Here is a 25536-nt window from a genome sequence, read left to right on the forward strand (position 1 = left end):
TTGATATTCATTATTTAGGGTTATTTTTATTGTAAAATTTTATTTGGCACATATTTACAAGCGAAAAAAATATATTAACACATTTACATTCATCAACTCATCTAAAAAACGGAACATTTCATATTTTTAGAAATTCAGTGTATGAATACTTCGATATTTGTTTAAACCTTGTACAAAAAACATCAGATATTTTTCATCAAAATATGAGGGAGACATATTTTCAACAGTCCGTATTAATCTGGTCCGTGCTAAGTGAGTGCGCAACTTGATGATGCGGCGACGAAATTTAATTTTCTTTCTTTCGAGGGTAGAATTCCAAGTAAATACCCTCTTTAACGGCTGGAACGAATGATTTTGGATCTAGAACCAAAGGGCCCACGCTCTTTTTGCTAGGCTTTATCACAAAGTGAGATAACAGCGCTGCTAATCCCGATTTGGCCTGCATATTTCCAAACCGCATTCCTGCAAAGAAGCGATAATACACAATCATTAAATTTTTCACATCATACAATAAAATATTATGATTATATAACTTTTCTTGGTAGGCCAGGAATCGGCAAGGTCAACATGGGCTTGTTCAACAATTATCAATTATTTTCGATTGCAAAAGTTGCGAAAACGAAAAGACCCGCATTTTTCCGTTTCTCAATCCGTCGCCTAATTTTCACGCCATACAAGAAAAATCTACGGACTCATCACGAAAAGTGCACGAAAACCTACAAAATAGGGGTCATTCAATTTTTTAGAGTTACCCCTTTCTCTGACAAGTTGAATACGTCTCATGCAAAGCATAACCGCTTCTCCTTACCACTGATGATGGACCTTCCGTGGTTCATTGCAGTCCACGCCATTGCGAGCGATCTCCTGAATAATAGTTTCTCCCTGAACAAATTGATGAACCAGAACACTAATGACGTCCCCAATTCATGAAAAAAGGTGGAAACTCCATTTTTCTCCGTCCCACAGTAAAAGGTTCTCGTAAGTTAAAAACTAGTAAACGCGAAAGTCGCCGTCCACTTCTTATGATTTGGTAACGTTAGACGTGGACATTAGAGTAATATTTCAACTATGCCGCGTGAACGGCGGTGAATATGCATAGGAAAATCAGGAACCTGGGTAGTGTGGCGGTCTGCGCAGTGGCCCAGAAAGTCAGGGCCGGTTTAAACGGTAAGCAAAGTACCTGTAGGGCGCCAAGCAAAAGGAGGCGAATAAGCGCTCAGTCCAATGTTCAGTACTAAGCAACAAGTAAACTAAAGAGGGTTGAATTACTCCACAAAATTATTGAGGTGGTAAGGATGCATCGCAAAGTGGATATCCATACCACCACTACCCGGGTTATTGTTATTCCCAATAACATTCAATATATAAGAGCAAGCACGTTATGATTTCACCCTGATACTTGATAGGGTAGTTTCCTTCATCAAAGAAAACGAAAGGAATTGATTGCGATTCATTACCCACCATTAGTGTATTCATAATATAAAAATTATTTGGTTTTAGATATCCCAGTTTAGACGAATGTTAATGGTCAATTTTAACTTCATTTGAAAAAGGCCGGATTAGCGTCAATGCCACTCCACGTGACGTCACAGGGACCTAGATGCTATACGAGTAGTCAGGAGTTTTACATCGTCTGAGATTACCAATGCATGCATGAGGCACAGAGCTCAGGGAAATATCTCTTAAACACCTATTAAAATTGTGTATGGTCGGAAAGTTTAAGTCGCTTGATAGGGTATTATCCATCCTTATTCAAGCCAAGGGCTACCTGCTAGCTGGGTACTCTGCTACCTGCTAGCATCCTGCATCGTAGCGATGCTCATAGCTTCACACCAAGACGGCCTTACACGGCGGCAGTAGGAACCAGAATGACGACACACGGGCTTTTCCTAGCATTCATACTTTTGCTAGCCATCGCGTTTTCGCGCGCTTGAAAATTTTCACTTTTCATTTTATCGAAAAAAATAGATATCGTAATTTAAAAATCTAAAAGCGTAAAATACGTACTCCAGGAGTAATAATCTTTCGATCAAGGCAATAAAAAATAATAGGAAACCACCCAATTCCAGGCCCTTATTCGTAGTTTATTTGTATTTATTATAAAATGTACCCGGGGAGAATCCCATCTTCCATCAGGTTATTTTTAGGGTAAAAACGGAATGTTGTGAGCTTACACTAAAAAAAATGTCTAGAACCGGCTCTGCGGAAAATCAAAGGTGAATGATTCATTTCCCAGTCCAGGGAAATTTTTTCTTTCATGGCAGTTCATGAGCATTTCACCGCCATTCAAAATGCAGGATCGAAATATTACTCGAAAGACGTCTAACGTAACCAAATAATGAAAAGTGGGTCGCAACTTTGGCGTTTACTTATTTAAAACTTATGAGGGAGAGAGAGAGTGGCTTGGCAGAAAATGTTTCAATGTCATACATAATCTTTACCTCCTTCAAAGGAATTCATTGAAAGAATTACGATTGCGGGTCTGAGGGAAAGTCCACTCTAATGACAAAAAAGTATGGGAATCAACTTTATAATTACGATGCTATCGAATTATATTTCCCTTTGGAGTACGATTGATGAAATATCTTACTGATAAATCGAGATATTTTTGATACATTAGCGTTCAGAAAAAAGCTTTCGTTTTTATGGCGCTAAAGTTTTTGTATTTTCTGACACAATGCCGAATGAAAATTTATTATTATGTGGAAGAATCATCCCTGATAAAACTATTAAAACGTATAATTTCGGTTTACTTCATCTGGGTCTCTCTCGCGTCGATGTCATATAAAGGAATACCTACGAAACTTAGTCAACGACGCCGTGGTGCGCCGTCGGCAGCAAATACGGTCGATGAGGGCTTTATGGGTTCATTAAGCCTATTGCTCCCTTCATCTTCTTTCTCCCTTCATCTCCCATGATCATTAAACAGGCTTGAAATGTCATTGTTCGTGAGAAGTCTCAGCAGCCGTATCGTTTTTATACGACAGAGGCACGTGTAGTACGGCAGGAAATCTTATTCATCGACGGAATATTGGTGTGAATCGTTCATATGCAATAAACAGAGATAACTGCTGAGAAAACATTGGCAACTTCACACTGCACACCATTCGTATCAGTAAAATAATTATGTCAACCAGATAGGGAGTAGATCCGTCGCGGAAGATAAGCAATAAGAAGTCTCCTAAGAATTGGAGGAAGAAGGCTTCACATTTGGAGGAGAATTTTTGCGTAATTTTGTTACATAGAAGGATAATTAGAATATTCTCAACAGATAATATCCAAATTATCCCGTTATTATTCTCTATGGAGAATATCCGAGTACATTTTAGAGAAAGAAATAAAAAACCGGAAATATGATTTTCGGGTGACTAAGATAACCATCCATGAGAAGAAGAATATGTGTTAATATAGTAAAGGCCAGGCTAAGAGTGGATTCTCCAACAGCAACAACAAGGCCTGGCTAAGAGTGGATTCCCATACTCCGATTGGAATTTAGGTTTCCCATAAATCGGAAATATTGGGACTCATGGACGCACCCAGCGAGGGGCAGGAGGGGGGAGGTGCCCCCCTCCCCCTTAGAAGCAAAAATCGCCAAAGTCTTTAAGGAAAATCAGAACTGGATTGAAACGAAAGTTTTCAACGAATTTTCTTATAAACCACGAAAAATGAAAGCACTGCAGGAACAAGTGACTGTCAAAGTCAACTATTTTTTTCATTGCGAACTTCATCCGTTGGTGTTTTTCGCGAAAAATGATATTAATATAAGGAATGTAACCAATAATAATAATAATTATCTAGAAAATAATTTTAAAGACTAATAAAGCGCTGTTATGCTTTTCATAAAATATCGGTTTCATTTACCTTTTCCATGCTTAAATGTTACAACTTGAAGAACCGTGGCTTGCCCCCTATCCCCCAGGTTTTGATCCTGGACACGCCCTTGTTGGGACTCGTTCACAAATTTTCTTATCTTGCACATAATGACAGTTTTAAAAACAAGAAGACCCGTATTGAACCTTAGCGGATAATTTTATCAGGCAATGAGCTCCAAGCGAGGTCACCGATTTTCCGCTACTCCTCGTCATCGTGTGGTTCATAAATGTTTACACTCTTACGACCGATTCCCTTCTCAATGAGACTTGCTCCCTGAACATGCGAGTGACCTGAAGCTCAAATGACGTCAATAGCTCTCGGACGAAAGTGGGCGCCAACTTTAGCATTTCCTTTTCTCTTTAATTATGAGGAATGGCAGTGTTGGGAAGATTTTTTTGCGTCTTTTCATTCCATTTGCCGAATTAATTGAAATACTGCCAATGCTCACTCAGTTGAAGATTGGCAGCCCATTTAAATTTACCTTCAACCTAAGTCAGTGATTGATTTCCAAAATTTTAGGTACCGGAACCAATACCCAGACATTTAATCCACAAATAATTTTCAAATATAACCCCTCTTAACCTCCCTGAAACTTCCGTTTTTTTTTTTTAAACTTGTCATAAACGTCAAAGTGAGGAATCAATTTTTACCAAAAAACGATGATATTTTAAAAAATGCCGGCTCAGCCCCGAATTATAGTACCAAAGTTTCCCTTAGAGGTGCCGGAACGCTGTTCCAGCCGAAATTAAGCACTGACCAATTGACATTTAAATAAGAATACTTTACCTATGCATATTCTTGGACCTTCTCCAAAAGGCAGGTACGCGAAATGGGGCCTCTGACTCTTCACTTCCTCGGTAAATCTATCGGGATCGAACTTTTCAGGATCAGGGAAATAATTTGGATCCATATGCATTCCAACAATTGGAATTAAAACCTTCATTCCTTCTTCGATCACTATATCTTCACAATTTTCTGTACCATTTTTCGGCGAGGAATGTAAGTACTCATCCCTTTTGATAACGTACTGCTTCGTACACTCCCGGAATAGGACTGGAACTGCAGGATAAATCCTTAACGTTTCTGCAAAGAAAAATAAGATACACAGGCTTTATGTCTCAGAAGTTATTGAGATATCAAAATCCAAACAATTTATTGTTATTTTGAACACTGGAAATAGATATGGTCAGGAATGGGCTCTTAGAATAAATAAAAGCATCTCAGGGCCTCATTTACAGATTATTGCTGTGGCGGTTAATTAAAAAGTTACAGGCTAGGTTTACATGAATAACAGCATACAGATTATACTAATCACCTCAGATAATCATGGAAAGTATCATTAATAAGGTAGAGACAAATAGGCCTAATGTGCAAGGGCGTACCCAGGATCAAAACTAGGAGGGGCAAACAATGGTGGCTCAAGTTATAGGTAAGATGGAAAAGGTGAACGAAACAAAGATTTTAAGGAAACTGTAACAGCTCTTTATTAGTTTTTAAAATTGTTTGCTTGAAAAAATGGGGTGGGGGGGGGGGGTAGTTGCCCCCTCCTACCCCTCGCTGGGTACGCCAATGCTAATATGAAATGGAAGATGAAAAGTCGATGAGAGAAGGTGGGCGAAAGCCAGGGTGGTCAGAAAAATGTTTCATGTAAACTTTCATTAGCCAAAACATTACGTGTGATTATGGCAGTTCCACAAAAAGCAAGGGCTAAGAGGTTTAAACTTATTATGGCAGTTGGATATATTGCGAAAGTATCTAAATTGCAGAGAACCGTAGCGAAATTCACAAAGGAGCACCTTTTTCCGCGAGCGAAAGTAAACATTCATTGGTTTTAATTTTAATAAGAGGAAAGGAATCAAAGTAAAACTAAATTATAGGGGTCAATGAGATAAGAATTTAGACTTCGGACTCACCAGCTATCACTCTATCCATGTACTGCATTTCAGCGAGGCTTTCGTACGTTAGCTCCCCATTATGCTTCTCCATAATACGATCTACTTCTTCAGCCAATTTTTCCTGAATTTCAGGATTCCGAGCCAATTCAAAAAGGCAAAAAGTCATCGTCGTCGCTGAGGTTTCAAAGCCTGCGATGAAAAAGACGAAGGCTTGGGCACAGAGCTGGTTCACATCCAGTTCCTCTGAAAGTAATTAAAATCTTCAAATAAACTTTCTATTGAATACTTTCCGGGTTAAAGATATCATGAATAAACATGTTCAATAATCATTAATTCATGTTTTCTTTTGAAATTTGTCATGAATGAGAGAAAAATAAAACACTAGGCTCATTTAAGGCTTTCGATTCAAATTAAAAACCTCATAACCATTAAAAATCTCCAAAATCTTCATTTAAAAAAGCCTTTTGATTAGTATGGAATGGGCAAAAGTTAGCAATCATTAGCTATAAAATTTTATATTGCACGACGCAAAATTAGGATTATTATCGTATGAACGTACCGCAAATATGCATTAATAACAAATTAATCATTTCAGTAAAACCCATGCATACAGAAAATACTGATGTTGAGCATAAAATTTTCATCGAGTATTAAGATGAAGCTAAAACATAATTCCAAGATCCTCAAAATGATACAGTGTCATTATCCTCGTATCATTAATACACCTTTCGATTTATATTTTCATTAAAATATTTGAAGTTGTAATTCATCGCAACACAGCTCTCGCTATTAATCACAATCAAGTTAATATCCATAAAACCACTGACCGCTAGAAAAGTAGAAGAAGCTTTCGAGAATCTACGGTGAGAAAGAATCTATTCAGAGGGTTGCCATTAAACTAATATTGGAACTTATAAAGTAAAAAAGATATCTTTTTGAAATCAACATTTGTTAGTAGAAATTAGGCAGCGTTAGAAATCTTATTTGACGCTCATTATTACCTTTATTTTTTTATCATGCTTAAGATTATCGATTATATTATAAGCAATTTTTTATTCTTCCCCCGGATTTGAAACAATTCGCTTGATTTATGGATTATTCCACAGATTTTTTTCACAAGTTTACAAACTCATATTTCATCGAATTAAGTCAAATATTTTTTAGAAAAAGGGATCAACCACATAATAAGGGAAGGAAATTGAAAAAATATAAAAGCTGTAGAATGATGTCCAAATAAAAATGGCACAGTATGAACGTTAGCCACCTGAAAGCCGGCCACTAGCCAGGTAGGGGAGACTGGGGCAATAGCGGTCACTATGATTTCCCGTCAACGATGGTAAACGCAGAGTCAAACTGATTGGTGCAGTCAACTCACGACAGTTTATGGATATACTTCTGGAGTACTCGCCGTCTTGCCAATCGTTAATTTCCTATCGTGTAAGAAAGACTGTTTTGACGTTGCGCCTTACAAGAAATACAATAGTTTAATCCACTATCAGCTCTTACCTTTTACTTTTTATAGGACGAGACTGATCTCACAATAACAAGGTAAACTATATTGTTCTCGCACGCAGCGTTTTATTAAGGAATAATAAGGAAAACAATTAAAGCTAGTAGCGTGGAGCATATATCCTCAATAAAAAATCATAAGAGAACGGCTACTATTACTAAAAGAAAGACACAAGAGAAGCAAAAGAAAAAGAGCGGGTAACTCTTTGAATCTGATTCAGACTCCTATTGACGAGAAAAAGATTTGCGAAGAAGAATCAGAAAGTGAGTCACTTTTAACGGAAATAGGTAAAGAAACCTCTTTCTGTTGTGAATACACCGGAAAGGATGGAGAAATGTGGTATCGGTGAACTATTTGTGCATTATGGGCGCATCAAGAATGTTCTAGATGGAACATTCTTGAGGGGTATTTATGCGACATGTGCTCTGCGATTTAAAATTCACTTAAGCTTCTAAAAGCTCATCAACTTATGTAAGTATATTGGTAGTGCCCTTCAAATTTTCAGGACTTTTTTACCATGGAAAGATTTTTTTTTATCATTGACTTCATATTATGTCCATATTTCCATTTACTTTTTTGTAATTTCTTAAATGCGGAATTAATTATTATAATAACATAAATATTTCAGTTTAACGTGCCTATGTCATCGAAATTCCTCACATTTCTTATTTTACAACCTTGTAGAACATGACATTACCGACTGCCATTACCCCAGGGTAGGGGTAATACCGGTCAAAGCTGATTTTGCAATATTTTTAACTTTATCAATAGCTAAGGTAAATTAGGGCTCAATTGAGGTCTTCAATAGGTAAAATATACAATGTGTAAGCGATTCCACACGATTGCGTTTGAAATTTAAAACAAAGTGAAGCTTTATAATCATTTTCCCTTAGGTAACCGTCATTATCCCAGTCTCCCCTAATAGACTGAAAGCAACATACTTAGGAATACCTCCACATACCCAATGCAATCAAGGAAAAGATTTGCAACAAGTCTCAAAAAAATAAATAAAACTTACTATCGGCATTGTCTGGCTTTCCACCGTTTTCGTTTCCATTACTGCTCTTCAGGTTCATCAAAAGCTGCAAGAAGTCATTCCTCCTTATGTTGTTTGTCTGGCGGTACTCAATTGTCTCGGACACAAGTTTAATGAAATATTTTTCAACAAAAGAATCCGTTATTTTGATATTTAATTTGCTACCAGCTTTAGGGGACAAAAAGAATAAAAAGTTTTTAAAAGCTTGCCAAGGGGACAATTCAAATATTTTGCGGCCAATCACACGCATTTCCGCATCTGGTTTAGCCAAAGATCCAACCTCGACACCGAAAGCTGTTGTCCCGATGACGTCGGTCGTGTAGCGGGCGTTCATGTCTTTCATTTCTATTTCATTCCCATTCTTCTTTATCTGATCAGCAATCTGAAAAAAAACATAATTAAAAGTGTATGAAATAACTCGTGTTCGAGTAAAAATGGTTCGTGATGATAACTGTATAAGAATAGGGTGGTTTCCTATTATTTTTTTATTGCCTAAATCGAAAGATTATTACTCCTAGAGTACGTATTTTACGCTTTCAGATTTTTAAATGACGGTATCTATTTTTCGCGATCAAATGAAAAGTGAAAATTTTCAAGCGCGCGAAAACGAGACGCGTAAGTATGAATGCCGGGAAATCTCTCTCCGTGTGGCGTATTTCTGGTTCCCGCTGCCGCCCTGTGAGGTGACCTTGAGGCGAGTTGAGCGCTGATACGACGCAGGCTGCTAGCGGGTAGCTGAGTACCCTGCTGGCTGGTAGCGCTTGGCTTAAATAAGAATTATTAATACCTTATCAAATGAAGAAAACTTTCCGACCTTAGCCAGTTTTAATAAGTGATTATTAAGACATGTTTCCCTGAGCTTTGCGCCTCATGCATGCATTAGTAACCTCAGACGATGTATAACTCATATCTTCTCGTATAGAAATTAGGTCCCTGTGACGTCACGTGGAGTGGCATCGCATGGGCGCCAATCTGGCCCTTTTCAAATGAGGATAAAAATGGACCATTGCCATTCGTCTAAACCGGTATTTCTAAAACGAAATAATTTGTATGTTATGAATACAGTAATGGTGGGTAACGAATCGCAATCAATGCCTTTCGTTTTATTTGATGAAAGAAACTACCCTAATAGGGTAGTTTCGAAACTTTCAGCGTCATACTTTCTCATTAGCCATTCTATAAAGTAGGTCTGGAAAACGTCTAAATACGAGCTCGAGGGTAGTGACACTTCATAGCGTATCCCAATATTAGCCTCAAATATATACTCCCCAAATAGTGTTATTATATGACATGTTATATGATAATAAATAACATGTTATCATAAATATTCAATCTCAGAGAATGTGAAAGAGGAAGACAAAAAAAAATTTAAGCGGTATAAACTGGATATAAATTCGTTCATCATCTGCAGCCAGCAATCCGAAGATTGGCTTGACGTAAGTCATGGAGTAACCCTCTTCATCATTTTGCGACATCGCAAACATGAAAATATATCCTCGGTATTATCTTAAAGGTATAGTTTCATATTTGAGATACTGGATAACGTTGACAAAAGTTCATTCAATACTCTCTTGAATTTTCAAGATGGGTCACAGAAAATATTAGCGCGGACTCCACATAGAGAAATTAGCGTCGTCAAAGTTTGGTCGAGTTCGAATTAATGTGGAAATTAGCGTGGAACTTTTGAACGCGCAGTGTCGTATTCAATATTTTCCATGCACTTTGCAAACGAATGTTGTTTGCTATAACCATGAATCTTTAGTGGATGCGTTATACGAGCGTTGCGAGGAATATGGGATGAGGATTAATCACCATAAGACCAAGGTTATGCGGTTTTGTAAAGCATCACGAGCGAGGAATTTGAGACTTAAGATTAAGGTGGGTGGTGAAAACCATCAGAAAGAGAATTGCATTAGCAAACGAGGCGTTCATGAACACGAGGGAGCTCATTAGAGGTCCGCTATGTAAGAATTTAAAGAAAAGGTTAGTGAAGAGTTTGATCTGGGGTGTAGCTCTCTACGGTGCAGAAACGTGGACGCTTAGGATGGAGGACGAGAGTAGACAGGAGGCATCCGAGATGTGGGTGTGGCGAAGAATGGAGAAGGTGAAGTGGACGGAGAGGAAGAGGAACGATGAAGTGCTGGATATGGTTGGCGAGGAGAGGCAGCATTTAGATGAGATACGGAGGAGACAGAAGTTATGGATGGAGCGAGTACTTAGCGGGGAGGGGATGTTGAAAACAGTGTAAGAGGGTAGAATGTTAGGTAAACGAGGGAGAGGAAGGAAAAGAATAGGATTTTTAGATAGAATGAAAGGGAGTAGGCCTTATTGTGAATTGAAGAGGAAAATGCACGGTGGAAGGGGAGGCTCCCGGAATTCTTAAGTATTCCATGGAAACCTACCTTAATCGGAAGAATACTTTAATTATAATAATAATCATGAATCATGGAAGTAGACATCTTGAGGTGAGACATTACGGGGACATAATATGAAATATAAAAACCCGAAAAGAGATCGTTGCGGCTATGAAACAGCTCAACTCAATGTCAATATCTTAATCGTTTGTTGTTATAACTCCGCAGGTGAACGATAGATAGTGTCCGGCCAACGCTATTTTTTTCTATGTACGCCCCGAAGCTGTGAGTCTAATGTTTTCGTTGGTCCAAATTTATCTTGCTAATTTTCCAATAAACCGGGAAAACTAACAATTACTGTACGAAATACTCTTCTCATCTCCATACTCCATAACGCAAAAAAATGAAAGAAATGATAACGGGACCGTATCAAAAATCTTATCTATTTTTCAAGTGTCGGTTTTCAAGGCTTCCGTGCCTCCCCCAATAAATCCGCCTGGGGGTAGAGGGGTAGCACCGCCGCGACATCCTGACTCGTCGAGCGCTTTTTATGACTTTCGTTACTAACCTTGGAAATATCTATAATGTTTCAATGGCTTTGAGTGCCCAAGGATATTCGCTGCAGGGTGTTTTCAAGGGGGTGTTGTCCATTCCATTTACATATTTGACTCGACCCTCTTATGACCCTTATAATTTATAGTGTAGGCCGTCAGTTTTTTCCCCAATACCAGCAGTTGTGACACAATTATAAGAACCAACTGAGTGATTAGGCTTGGAATGATTGGTGGCTTAGTGGTGAGCAGATTCCGTTATTAGGGAGGTTCAAGGAGAGGGTTAGTGCTCCGACGTGAAGCCAAAAGAAGCCATATTGATCAACCACGTTTGCTGTCTTTCCCTTACGCGTGTGTGTTGAATAAGTCGTCAATTTTGATGGGATATAGACTAGCGAAGTATTCTAAAGGCACGTTTCGGTTTCCGTAGGTAAATTTATTATATGAGCAAGGGTATTCCTGCTTCACCCCAGGTAGACCAACATGGCGGACGGGCTAAAAGGCCACACACTCTGGATTCACCCGGCAACGCCCGGAGCAGAGTCCTCAATATTGCCATATAATAACATGAGAGAGTAGTGTTGGGAGAGTAATCTAGAAGACTCTGGCCCGGAGAAATAGCTGATGCCATCTCCTGGAACTTTTATGATGAAAATATTTTACTCTTAGCGAGCCAATCACGTCAATTGATGGAATGGTGAGACAACTCCAAAATTGGTTTTCACGTCAATTGACGGAATGTTCTTTTCAACAATATTTAAATGAATTATTCCGTCACTAGACGTAATCTATGATTCTGTGCTCATTCCTCGGTAAAGTCATTTTCATTAGAAGCCGATCAATAGAATAAGCACGCAGAAATACAATGTTTTCAATATTGATGAGTTATATGGTTATTGTGCAATGGATTTTTGAAAAGTAGCAAAAATAGCCAGCATAGTGGGAATAACCAGCAGTTTATGGGCCGGCATGCTAAGTGTTAAATAGAGAGTAGCAGTGGAATAATGTGTAATTACACCCATTCTTTACAGAACAGGAAGATAAATATTATAACTCACCGCTTCGCGGAAGTCTTCTGCGCACTTTTTAACCAGAGGAAACATATATTGCATCTTGCCCGAGGTGAAAGTTGGCGAAAGCTTAGTCCTCAAAAAGTGCCATCGTTTCCCAGAAAGATTGAACAAGTGAGCACTCAATGGGTCATATTTCTCGTCGACAATGACGCCGCGATCGTGGAAATGAGAGAAGTCTTTGACCATTATTTGCTTGACCAATCCAGGGTCTCTGACGAGGAACGTGGGCTCCCACACGCTGATATAACCTCCAAACGGGAGCCCCTCGAAACGTTTGTACAGGTCAATGAACATGTCCATTGTGGATTTCTTCTGCGTCATCAATGACCCGATGTTCCCCCATGGGAATGAGGGCTCCACGGAAGGAACTCCTCTTTTCTTCCAATATCCATAGTTCCACGTGCATATGATGTAAAAAAGTATGAAAAGTATTGCTGCCGAAATGGACAGCCACAGGAGTGTGGCCAAGCCGATGATCATGATGGATCCTTCCTGAAAATAAATTAGAAGACTCAATACTTGCATAAAATGCTATATCAAAATTAAAAAGTCTATCTGAATATCTAAATAAAAAAAACTGATTCAACAATTTTTGGGTCAACTGTGTGGGATTACGCCGTGATGATAAGAGTTTACGCTTTGAATTGACCCGAAATCAGGTTAATTCCTAACACCTCATTGAATCTCTACATCGCTGTTATTTTACACCAAAGATTTTCACATTAACTTTGTTGGTTCTTACTGTTTTTTGGATAATTTTGAAACAGTAACTAGGTAAAATATACTATATGAAATGATTCTTCCGATTTTTAATGTTCCTTATTCACCACTGTCTTACATCTTATAAGGTTGCATAAATGTTTTCAGATTTCGGCAAGTCTTGCAATTTATGATTATTTGTATTTTTTTTCAAGACTGCATTGAACTAAACTCGTCCCTTTACCTCTGTGTCATGATTAAATCGAGAAGGTTTCACTGTTTAGAATCTCATAGCCCAAATGTTCCTAATGATTTAGTATCAAATTGTGACTGTTTATTTTATATTATATCTTTCCACCTCCATGTTGCACCATGACCCACAGCGGCAGGCTCACTTTTAAAATTTGACATTTAACGGCTATTCTTCTCCCTCATCACCATTCCATGCCAAACCACAACACCACTTCAGATGACCATTCAGTTTCACTCCCTCTACGCACTTCCCTTGAGCCCTCTCTCCACTCGTGAATTTATGTACACGGTGGAGAAAAACTGTGCCACGAAGTTTTTAACCCTGGAAATCTGATACCATCAGCAGGGACCAAAATTACTGATGTTAGATCGAAAACGCATGATTTTAAAACTACAGAAACTTTGAGGCCAGTGCTTCATTCGACCGCGAGTTTGCTCTGTTTCCGGATACTCTTGACAATGCAAAGGCAAATTCAGGCAAAACATTTGAAGCCATACCTACATTTCAATAAATATCTACAGCTTAAAGCCGGTGTTTAGTGCAAGAACTTTCTCATAATATTTTCCAATTATGGCAGGATGAAAGCATCTGATAACTTTTTCCGACATTATAGTACCTTTAAATTTTAATTCCCTTCAACAACAGAATAACTATAGCCACAAACAGATTATTCAGTTATTTATCATTACATTAAGATCCTTGCAAAAAATAATTGTTTTAGACACCTCGTAAAAGTTTATTCCACCTATATTGTATTTTTTACTAAAAAAAGTCCATACATATGATGATAAAAATGATATTGCTTTTGTTTTATCACTTATTGCAACAGTATCCAGATAGCTTGAGATGTAAGTCGCATATTCAGAGCCTGCCGTGGACGTGTTGCGAATAAGTTGAAGACCTTCAATTTTAGCCTAGTTACCTTAATTCTATCAGCCTGTGAGGGGCCATATTGTATTTTTGTGACCTCGGGCTGAAACACGAATTAAACGACATCTCCACCTATGAAACACACAATCCTTAAGTCGCTCCTAGCAGAGGTTTTATGAATTCTACATGGACTATTGGCTGTAATTATAGAAAACAGCCCGTGAAGTATATCGCGAGAAATTCCATGGTACATTAAACTCTCCTCATTGAAAATACCAAAAATGTCACACATTTCACTTCAACAATCATATATTCAGATTAGGGAGGTAGGTACTTTCCCTGTACAATATCCTTTCCACTTCCAGGAATATATTTTGGAGATTCCGAAGACTTCAACCGGGATTTGCACTCAGGACCCTTTGATTAGCAACCAAACGCTCCACCCACTAAACTACCACCCTTAAGAGCTCCAGCAGGAATAAATAATAGGGTGGTTTCCTATTATTTTTTTATTGCCTAAATCGAAAGATTATTACTCCTGGAGTACGTATTTCACCCTTTTAGATTTTTAAATGACGATATCTATTTTTCGCGATTAAATGAAAAGTGAAAATTTTCAAGCGCGCGAAAACGCGACGGGTAAGTATGAATGCCGGGAAATACTCCGTGTGACGTCGTTCTGGTTCCCGCTGTCGCAACTGAGGTGATCTTGGGGCGAGGCTCTGAGCGCTGATACGACGCAGGATGCTAGCAGGTAGCAGAGTACCATGCTAGCTGGTAACGAAGGAAACTTTCCGACCTCATGCTGTTTTAATAGGTGATTATTAAGACATGTTTCCCTGAGATCTGTGCCTCATGCATGCATTGGTAATCTCAGGCGATGTAAAACTCCTATCTACTCGTATAGAAACTAGGTCCCTGTGACGTCACGCGGAGTGACATCGCATGGGCGCCAATCTGAACTTTTTCAAATGCGGCTAAAATTGATCCTTGCCATTCGTCTAAACCGGTATTTCTAAAACCAAATAATTTGTATATTATGAATACACTAATGGTGGGTAACGAATCGCAATCAATGCCTTTCGTTTTCTTTGATGAAGGAAACTACCCTATTACCCCACCTTTGGCAAAAACGGAGAGGGAAACGAGAAAAACGCCTCACTTCCGTATTTTTAAAGTGGAAACTAATTTCCCAACCTGCCATCGTTTTTCGCAAAAAAAATAACCGGCGAAGAATATACGCATCATCATCATAGTTGAGTATCGCGTTGGGAAGGGCTCGGCAGCACAACTATGCAAGGTCCGGTAGGCTTCGGCCTTGAGTAAATGCGCGCTGTCATCAGCCGGTCCCTCACCCAAAATATTCACTGCTGCCGAATATAATAGGACTTCGTGACGCTATAGACCAGGGGTTCCCAAACTTTTTTGTACCACGCCCCCCCCCCCCCGCTACACATATCAGCTTTCCATTTTGCAATACCCTATTTCCACGGTGCCGTACATACCAACTCCTACTTGTACAAGTACTTGTACTCGTACAAGTATGTGCCTACTTGATACGGTGAGTAGGTAGATTTTTTTGTTCACTGTTGAATGCAGTAACGCAGAATGGAAAGATTCAATAATTGTACGTATGATGAAAATTAAAACAAGTATTACATGAAAAACGAATATTGGAGTACTCGAAATGCTTCGGAAATTACCTGTACCCTTCTTTGATAAAGTTTACAACTTTATTGAAACTTTACAAAAACAATTATGAAAACTTAGAAAGACTTTATTTCAAAGATCTGAGGAAATTATTTTTGTAATTTTTTTATTTATTTCATTTGGGTGTCACGCCCCCCCTGGAATTTCTCCACGCCCCCCCAGGGGGGCGCGCCCCCCAGTTTGGGAACCCCTGCTATAGACGCTACTATAGGACGCTAGCCTCGATGTTAACCGTGACGAAAACGACAGTATTAACATTGGCGTATATATTTACGTATTTTTCACTAGACGACGAGGAGAAAAAAATATTGGAGTACTCGAAATGCTTCGAAAATTTCTTTGTACTGCATTTGCTCTGTAAGTTTACCAAACGACTCAGATGTTCATCTCCATTCCTCGCGTGATGGGTTACTCGCTGGAAAAAAAATTAAATTCTTCTGCGCTTTCTTCGACGGTGGAATTGTTTGGCTCTGGGTGGCCTTCCTACCTCTGAAATTGTGTTTGGGGCTCTGGGTGACGTGGACATAAAACGCGTAAGCAAAACGAGAAGGTAGACTTCGGAGAGAAACGGAGATGGCTACGCAGGATACGTGGACCGACTTTTGAAAGTGACTCTACGTAAAATACAAAGGAAAGCCACCAAATTCGTCAAAATCTGCTACGAGAGGACGATGAGATTTAAATCGAATTGGGATCGGAGCAGCTAAAGACTCCACAACGATTGAGCAGTTGAGAACAGTTATCTTTCACAACCGTACGGAGAACATTATTTTGGAAACTCGCAAAGTTTCTAGGTCCGACAGAAAGAATAAGATAAGAGAAATCTTTCTCATAACAGGTAGGTAAAGCGATTCCTTTTTGCCACGATCAATAAACGTATTTCATAAATCCGTAGCGGGATTCAATAGTCAAATCACTTCAAAGCGCATCTTCCTTTATTATTCTGTAAACGGCTGGTGTCCTAATACCTCCCATCACGCGCCTGTTTAGGAGGCTTGTGGAGGGGCTATTAAGCACAGATGAATTTCGTGCACAACTGTGAACGACAGTTAGAGCCATATGCGGATTTAGGCTGGAGGGGAAGAGACACGTGCTTATGTGCAGACGCTTAAAAAAATACACAATATTTTTTATTACGGTTATCATTACGTTCGTTTAGTTTTGTGTATTATGCAGCCTCATCCATTTAATTTCATATTAATGGATTTGGTATTAAAATGAAGAGAATATTTCGTACAGTAATAATAGTATTTTGTTTTTAATCTCAAGTATGAGAAGCCCGTTTGCCAGCCAGACCCTTGTCCCCCCTAAAAAAATGCTGGATCCGCCCCTGCTTCGAGGATGGACATTCCACGCCGATACAATTATTTCAGCTTTGGAGGAATTACTCCGCATTACTAGGGAACCGTTAGACGTGTTGTCTGACATTAACCTTACATGACAAAACCTGGCTCAGAGTCACGTGGTAACTAAACCGTCCTTTTTACGACGCTATTTTTTTTACCTTCCAATGAGGTTATTTTGTGCTTTAAACCAATTAACTTAAAGTTTTATTATTTTTATTGTATATTTTAAATTTTAAGACATATGTGTTTAATTGAAAATATTTTTAATAATTCTTTTTGATTTTATTTATAACAATTTTTTTCATGTAAGTTGCTGGGAAAAATATTCAAAATACCATTATATATGTATGTTTTATTATGAAATGCATTTTTCAAAACTTTCAACTTTAATTTGGCGCGTCGTCAAAATTACGAATGTTTAGTGATCCAGGGTTAAAATGATGGAAGTTCAAAACTTTCGCAAGGATTAAAAATACAATAAGTTCTATTGAAAAATCGCAAATATTCATTTCCTGTAGATACATTAAACAGATAATATTCGAAGAGATTTCTTTCAGATAGAGAACAATCTTCTTTCTTTGAGATAACTTCTCTGGCGTCGATCAATGTGATCAGGGGCTTCCCCTGTCGCAAAGGGTGGAGGTAAAAAAGGGTCCCTTGTAAATGGAAACAAAGTCGAAATAAACCCGTTCATAAAAATCTTAATGAAAGTAATGGGAAATAATCGTAAGTATCATCATATTCGAGGGTGACTCGACCAGATATGGAAGTAAAGCTCATTTATTCATGCCACGACGCATAAGCAATGTACTTTACCAATTATCCACCACTAAAACGAGGTCCACGAATTTTACATTAAGGGTTCTAAAGAAGGCTAGTAATTGTGTCGTCACCTATTGTGTACGTAAGTAGGTTCACAAAAGTCACCACTCACGTCGCTGACTGCGGAGCGAACCGAATTTCACGGGGAAATATGCTATAATTGGGGTTTTAGAGCAATATTTATATTTCAGATGATATACTGCATCGTTTTTTTAACTTTTCAACGCATTCCTAGTGATTGCAAATATTGAGAATCAATGCATCGCTCCGCACTCCTGATTGAGATGCGCTCCAATTGGCAGTAGAAATCTCATAAGCGACGAGCTGTGGTCTCCTCGTTGTGTTGAATGGCCATAAAACTCTGGTTGTTCGATTGATGGTCATGGATGAATTTTGACAGAGGGACATACGCGTAAAAAGTGGAAGAGCAGGTGGCACGTAACCTTGAATAACAACGGTAGCCACCCAATCATAATTTTTCCGTGTATTTACGAGAGATTCCGTTTCTCCGTCGTTAGACTGTACGGTGAAGATGATATGTTGCCCCAGCTCATTGCGCGTCTAATCGTATAAATTTACGATTCCATCTAGACCTTCAACTACGTTATCTCGTGGCCAAGAGACGTACAGAATGTACTTAAGACATCTATTCCCTCGTGTTTTCATGATTCACTCTGAAAATTTTACCGTAAAACTTAACGTTTGCAATGGTCAAAAATAATAACATTTCGTATGGTTCACTGGATTTCGTTAGACACGACTCGGGTTCCATAACTCAGTTACATCGACATGTTAAAATACTTTTCCAATTTATCATTCCAAAGTTGTGACTCATATAGTATTCCAACTGTATCTCGTGGGATGAAGGCAAAATTATCTGTAAGGGTAAGTTATCATTTAACCTTTCAATATACACGTACTACGCGTAAACAAATAAAAGGCAACTGTTATAATATTCCAAGTCTCGGTAAAAAGTAAACAACATTTAAATAATGACATGATTTAGAATAAATTCGATAGCGAATAATGCCACAATTTCACAATTATATGGGAATTTTTTTTCTAAAACATCACGATATGTAACCATTTGAAATAAAAACTCAACTAGACATTATAAAAGCTGAAACTTTCCCCTGTATTTCACGATATGTTGCTCGAATACATTTGAGTCATAATTTTGTAACGATGAAAATAACAGCCACTATGTCATTAAAATCTGTATTTTCTCCTCTCCTATTTGCTTGCGGGAATTCCATTTTCAGAACTGGTGTTGCTCTCCTCCAGAATTACACAATTTTTCTTTAACACCGCGGTTACTTATGAGAGGCTTGAAGGGAAACGATATCCTGACAAGTCACCCAAAAGTATTTAGAAAGAAAATGATCGAATCTTTACATACACAAGATAAATTGTGGGCAATATCTATCAGAGACTGGGCAATGAAAAAAAAAATTATGAAGTCCAAAGTTCGAGTGTGCAAAAAGGCGAAGGCTGTACGGGTTCTGTTACCAGTTTCAAAATTCTTTCACCCGAGACAAAAGACTAAAAGACCGCTCATTAGATTTTAAAATCAAATTAAAGCTTCCTGCGTTCAATGGTGGTTTTCAAAATTGAGATAATGAGAGAATGAAAACCTTTTTGATCCCCTTCACTGAACGGAAAGTCGAATTACAGACGAAAGATAACTACGCACTTCGGTAATTGATTCGCAAGTCATGCCCGTCAACCTCTCAGAGATATTCCAGAGGGTGCTAGGGTCTCCACTCCTTTATAAGCTCCATTTAGAAAGGTAAACACGCAAATACACAATACGACCATAGTTTATTTAACTGTTTATAAGTATAGGCTCATCTAGTTACCTTTATGAAAGTTAATTTGAAAATTGAGAGCGATTTAAAGAGACAGTAAATGAGCAGTTAAGTAATTTAACTACATCGCTAGTCAATCGTCAATAATCCCCAAGGGTGGCCAGGGAGTGAATAGAAAACTGACAAATTGGATAGACCTGAGTAGAGAGAAGAGGCTGGGCCGCGGCTTACACTTGCATCATTCATTATCTCTGTATTGCAGATATGTCCAGTAAAATCCTGGGTAATTAATGAGGGATTAATATAAAAAGATGAGAGATAAAATTTATCAAATTCGCAATGATGCGACGATCTTAGCTGATGACAGCGCAGCACCTTTCAAAATCAGCTCATTCAAAATCCTCAAAGATAGCGACATCCTGGCTGGAGAGCGTAGGAAGTGGGCTGGGAAAAAAAGAGATGACAGGCGATTTTCTCAGGGGCGAGAGGATGAAAGAAAAAGCGAAGAATACAGATGGAGATTTGCGGCAACGTCGCTTTCAGGTAAAGCTAGTTGATGACGTGAGTCGTGTGGATGTGTTTGCGCTATCTCATTTACGCGAAGTTCTTTTAGGGTGCTGTATCTTTGCCAAGCACCATTGCTTTTATTGCTCTATAATTACACATTTTGTGAATGACTTTTTTAACGAGATTTTAAAAAGTATCTCTCTAAAAAGGATTACTTGTTTGATGGAATACCGTCCGAATATTGGACAAAAACCAACTAAGCTAACTTAGGCACTCCGTTTTACATGACACTAAAGTAAAAAACAAAAAATATAGGTCTGCTTCCTTTCCAAATAGACTTATCAAAACCAAACACATTAGGCATTGTGTATTACTATCATGATGAAATATAGTTCTGAAAGCACAGTCTCATTTGTGTGGAAAGGGACCATGTATGTGTCTCGTTCGAGACGTCAAACACTTTCCAACAGATGGAACCAGATATGACCCAGACTTCGTTTACGAATTGACACAAGTAAATATGAAACGTTAAGCTAATAGGAGAATGGAGTGGAGAGCTGTGTCGAACCGCTCTCAGTTTGTTGAACGATCATGATAATGAGAAGGGTAGAATTTTCTAATTGCGGGATTTTTAAAAATGTAAGTCCCTAAAGCGTGCGCCTGCGCAGGTTGTGCTTCGGCCCTACCCTGATTAGAATCTAAGAATGAAGAAGATGCAGGGATCATTATGCAAGATCCTTTGAATGCTAAGGGAGGTATCGCTTTTGTTTAGTCATATTTTTGTGAGAGAAAAGGTTCTCCCAAGCATCCTTTAGCAACTTGTCTCATAATAAAGTTAATGATCAAAATTTTGTGCGCTCTTTCCCGCAAAAAAATAACAACTCAAATCATTATCGTTCCTTGGGTATTCAAAGTGTATTGCGTAATATTCCAAACATCTCTTGTATGGTGTGCATGCTATCTCCACTATCATTACTTGTTGATGGGATACCACTGTTATGGAGGTAATGATATCCTTCACTCAGACCTTACATCGTAATTCATTAAACGGAAGGGAAAAATTAGCTAAGACGAAGATAAACTTACCCATTCAGCAATCCGCTCGTAAGCGTAAAAGAAGAAAACTCATGAGTTACCGCCCACTTTTCTTCAGTTGGTGACGCCATTAGGGATCTAGTTCATTTGCTCACACGACCTTTTAATTGAGGAACGGGATCGCTCACTTGATGGTAAACAACAAGGAACCATGCGTGGTCCATGACTAAGGTGGAGGTGAGTTTGTGACGACATAGCTTATCTACGATAGGGTTGAGACAGTCGATTTTTCGTTGCGAATAGCTCGAAGAGTAGGGTACGGATCGTAAAACAGAAAAACACGGGCTTCTTTATATCTCAAACTATAAAAATCTGCAATATTACAAATTTGTGAATGAACACAGAAGAAGGCCTGGGGACGGGCAAGTTAGGCCTTACTGATGAGAAGCCAAACGATCGCAGATGCTGGAAAGAGTCTCGATTCCTAGACAACCTTCCTCTTAAACCGTGGGATCACTTCTAACAAATAAATGTGCTCATCTTAGCTCAAAAACCTTTGTACACACATCTATTCATGTTCTCACCTGGTTAAGCCGTTTAGATTCCCCGTCCCTCCGTGGAAGAGCGGCCGAATATCTGGGCAGTGACGAGATAAGTGCCTTACCAGGGTTGACACTGTTATAAAAGGGTTTGAAACCCCCACCCCGAATAGATGTAGCCGCTTGCTATCTCGAAATACCACCAGAACTAGGTAGATGAAAGATCGAGATGAGAAAATTTTGCGACCGCTTACTGTGCGATTCGATAGCGATATGCAGCGGCGAAGTCAAGTAGACAACAGTCTTTTCAACAGCTGGGAATGGAAGGGGTGGGGAGGAGGTAGGGGCGGTGGAGATGTGGAGTGGGGCGAAGCGACAGCTTGGTGAGAGAAGGCAGTGTTTGTGCGTATAAAAAGATGAACTTGGAGAGGGTAGGGATTAGGGTGTGGATTTATTCTCCGTCAAATAGCCATAGTATACATTTATTTAAATATCCTATTGGTTAACGTAGGTTTACATGGAGTTAGTCCGCCTTGCTTCCCCACCAAAATTCACTCCTCTTCAAATCAAAGCGACATATACTCCCTTTCATTGCATCTATAATTTCTGTTCTGTATCTTGTCCTCCAACTCTCAGCTGAAATTAATTCCCCAAACATTTTTTTAGTGTGCCCTATACCATGGGTCACCAACCCGCGTTCCGCCGGCTAATTTCTTGCGGCCCCTAGAGGCTAACAGAAATATTGAATCGCGCCACGCAATTAAAAATATACATATAAAAAATATGTCAAAAATCGCATTGATTGATTGATCTTTTTAACCAACAGAGATTATTGAACTTTGAAATTTTATGTTTTTTTAATTTTATTAATGTGGTGATGAAGTGACATGGATCATTCTGGCTCTCCGGACGATGTGAAATCGATTTTTGGCCCTTGAATTAAAAAAGGTCGTAGACTCCTGCCCTATACGGTTAGCACTCGCTCCATCCAAACCCTCCGTTCCCACCGCATCTCATCTAGAAGCTTTCGCTTTTCATCAAAAAGCCCAGCATTTCCTCATCCCTCTTCGCCGACGTACACTTTCCCATTCCCTTCCAAAATGAAACTGGTGACTCTCACTGGGAACAATAGAAAGATATTTAAAAAATTAAATCTCTTGACAACAAACTTTTATTAGGAAGATGTGTACCCGAATTCAAATCGTCACGTAAACAATGCACAGACAGGAGAGTACAGCTTCAAATGGACTGATCACGCGAGTCTCATAAATATTAGGTATTAAGATAAAGCTTTCTAAATTTTCGGATTATAACACTACTAGGACGAGACCTGTTCTTTTGGATATTTGCTTCCACTCATTCTTAAAGAGGAGTTTACAGAGGGGCCGAGCATGAAGATGACAAGCCGAGGTCTCTCGACTTACCTGAATCTAAACACACCATCCAGCAAGCCGCCTCAGCAGACGTGTGATAAGGGGTGTTAGGACACCAGCATAATGAAACTTCTCGAATTGCTACGGACTTGTGTAAGTTTCCTCAGTAAAACAGACATTTAAATTTGTGAAGTTCACTGCTTTGAATTTCGGTACAACCATTTGCATCCGTTTTCTGCTTTTGAACTATTTTTATCGAAGTGATTCTCATTCGCAAAAAGGAAGCAGGGGCAAAAAATATACGAGAAAATATAATTATTACAAAAATGAATCTCGGCACGATCCATGATAAAAAAATATCCCACCACAGAGCTTAATTACTTTCTATTGATCTTTGAACTGGCTTATTATTGCTTTCCAAGTAGCCCTTTTTTTGCTAAATCATTTGCGTGACTTCCTCGACCCTTAGGGATTGAAAGTAAATATCACTTTTACAATACGTTTTATTTCTGTCCTTCCGCATTACCGGAATGCAAAATTCACATTAGTTGACACGGTTACCAAGGGAAAAATTCCCTATACCGAAATAGGATACCAAAAGGTCTGCAGTGATAGATGCATGTATTAGAAATAAATTGTTGTAACTTCAGTGTAGGGACGAAAAAATAGGTAACTAAGACCGGTGATTGAATGTTACCAAGATACAGATGTGGAGATATGACGCAATAATTCGATAGGAATATAAACGGTTATCTTCTCAGAGTGAAAGATGACGAGAGATAAAACGGTTGATATAATAGGAGCCAGAGTGAGATAAATCGGATAAATAGGAGGGATTAGGTTAATTCACACTTTCCTCTCTGCTGTGAGTAATGGCAGTGGGCTGGACTCCGTGAAAATTTATCATGAAAAGAGCCTTAGAAATTGAAAATTGGCTATTTGTATTTGAATTTTCATTGCTACCGGCCATCGTTTCGTTAGAGTAGCATCAACAAGGCAAAAATTCAAGAAAATATTGTGCTGCATATGGTTAATTCAAGTGGTGGGGAGGTAGTGAGACATAGGGAGTGGGCTATGGGGCTGGGATATTTTCTGATGCTGAGGGGTTGGTGAAAGCCCTCCACTTTCCATACTTCTAATACCACCCTTCCCTCCCGGAGTGATGTCCACCCAAGCAGCCAGCCCAACAGCCATCGACCCACCACCTCCCCTCATCCACCCCATCAGCACCTGAAAATTTCCCATCCTTCCAACCTTCCCACGCGCCCACCACTTGAATTGATACATATGATGCTCATTTTTTTACTTTGACATTGATAACTGATCCTCTTTAACGAAACCAAGATCAGTGATAATAAAATCTTAAGAGGGAAAACCAAATTACAGTTTCTTTAACTCGTCTTCTCTGCTTTTTATATCGATCAAGAATTTTTTAATGTCAAAAAATATCGTCCGGTCACTCAACAAGAACGAATATAGTCAACTATTTCTTCACTTGTGTTTATTTATTGATTAAAAATTCTGACTCCAGGAACCACTGCTCTCGCTAGAGATGCTGAACTACTGCGATCAATTTTTAATGCAATAATAATAAATTATGATACAATTAATAGTTACCTTCGATGGTGTACATTCCTGACGCATTGGTTTTCATTTACTTCATCTGGTGCAAATTTCACCATACATAACCTTAACCCTACAAATGAATAAATACTGGTACAGTGAAAGCTTACTAAGTTCATATTTTAGGTCAAGAATACATTTTACAAAATAGCTAATAGATTAGAAAATCTTGGAGACATTTATCCCCTTCTTTACTTCATTGAGGTGTCTCTCAGTGCAGTAAATAAAGCGAAAGAAAATAGATTGATACAAAGACAGTATTTTTGACCATATAATAATTTTGACATACTGACAAAGAGAAACTATCTTACCCGAAATAGTTTCAACATACGGAATATACCGGATATGAAAGAAGAACGAAGTTGAAATAGCTAAATCCAAAAGTCAAATACGAGATATCATTGGAAATTCTTACGGAAAAGACAGCTTGGAAGCGGAAGGCGTGTAATAATTTAAATGCCGTACAACTGATGAAGTCCTCGTGGGGGAATAAGGACGAACGGTAAAAACGAGAGTTTTAAAGTACAGTGCCGCAATACGTTTAGGCATAGAGTAACAATAATCTGTAGTTTAGGATACCATGAAAAACAAGTATTCTCCGGGTAAACCAGTCAAGAAGAAGGAATCGAAATTAAAAACATGGTTATCCGAGCCAAGGA

General features: G+C 38.7%; 1 protein-coding gene across 1 annotated transcript; it reads right to left on the reverse strand.

Annotated features, from left to right (window-relative positions):
• Positions 1–6: 6 nt before the first annotated feature.
• LOC124155604 (cytochrome P450 6a8-like) lies at positions 7–22176 on the reverse strand. Its single transcript, XM_046529569.1, has 6 exons — positions 21927–22176; positions 12278–12784; positions 8297–8696; positions 5787–6011; positions 4660–4956; positions 7–462 (listed from the first exon to the last, which is right to left on the reverse strand). Exons 2-6 carry the CDS (start codon positions 12770–12772, stop codon positions 287–289), a joined length of 1593 nt encoding a protein of 530 aa, XP_046385525.1. The 5' UTR covers positions 12773–12784; positions 21927–22176; the 3' UTR covers positions 7–286.
• Between the last annotated feature and the right edge of the window lie 3360 nt (positions 22177–25536).

Source organism: Ischnura elegans, chromosome 3 (genome assembly GCF_921293095.1).
Source record: "Ischnura elegans chromosome 3, ioIscEleg1.1, whole genome shotgun sequence".
Lineage (NCBI taxonomy): Eukaryota > Metazoa > Arthropoda > Insecta > Odonata > Coenagrionidae > Ischnura > Ischnura elegans.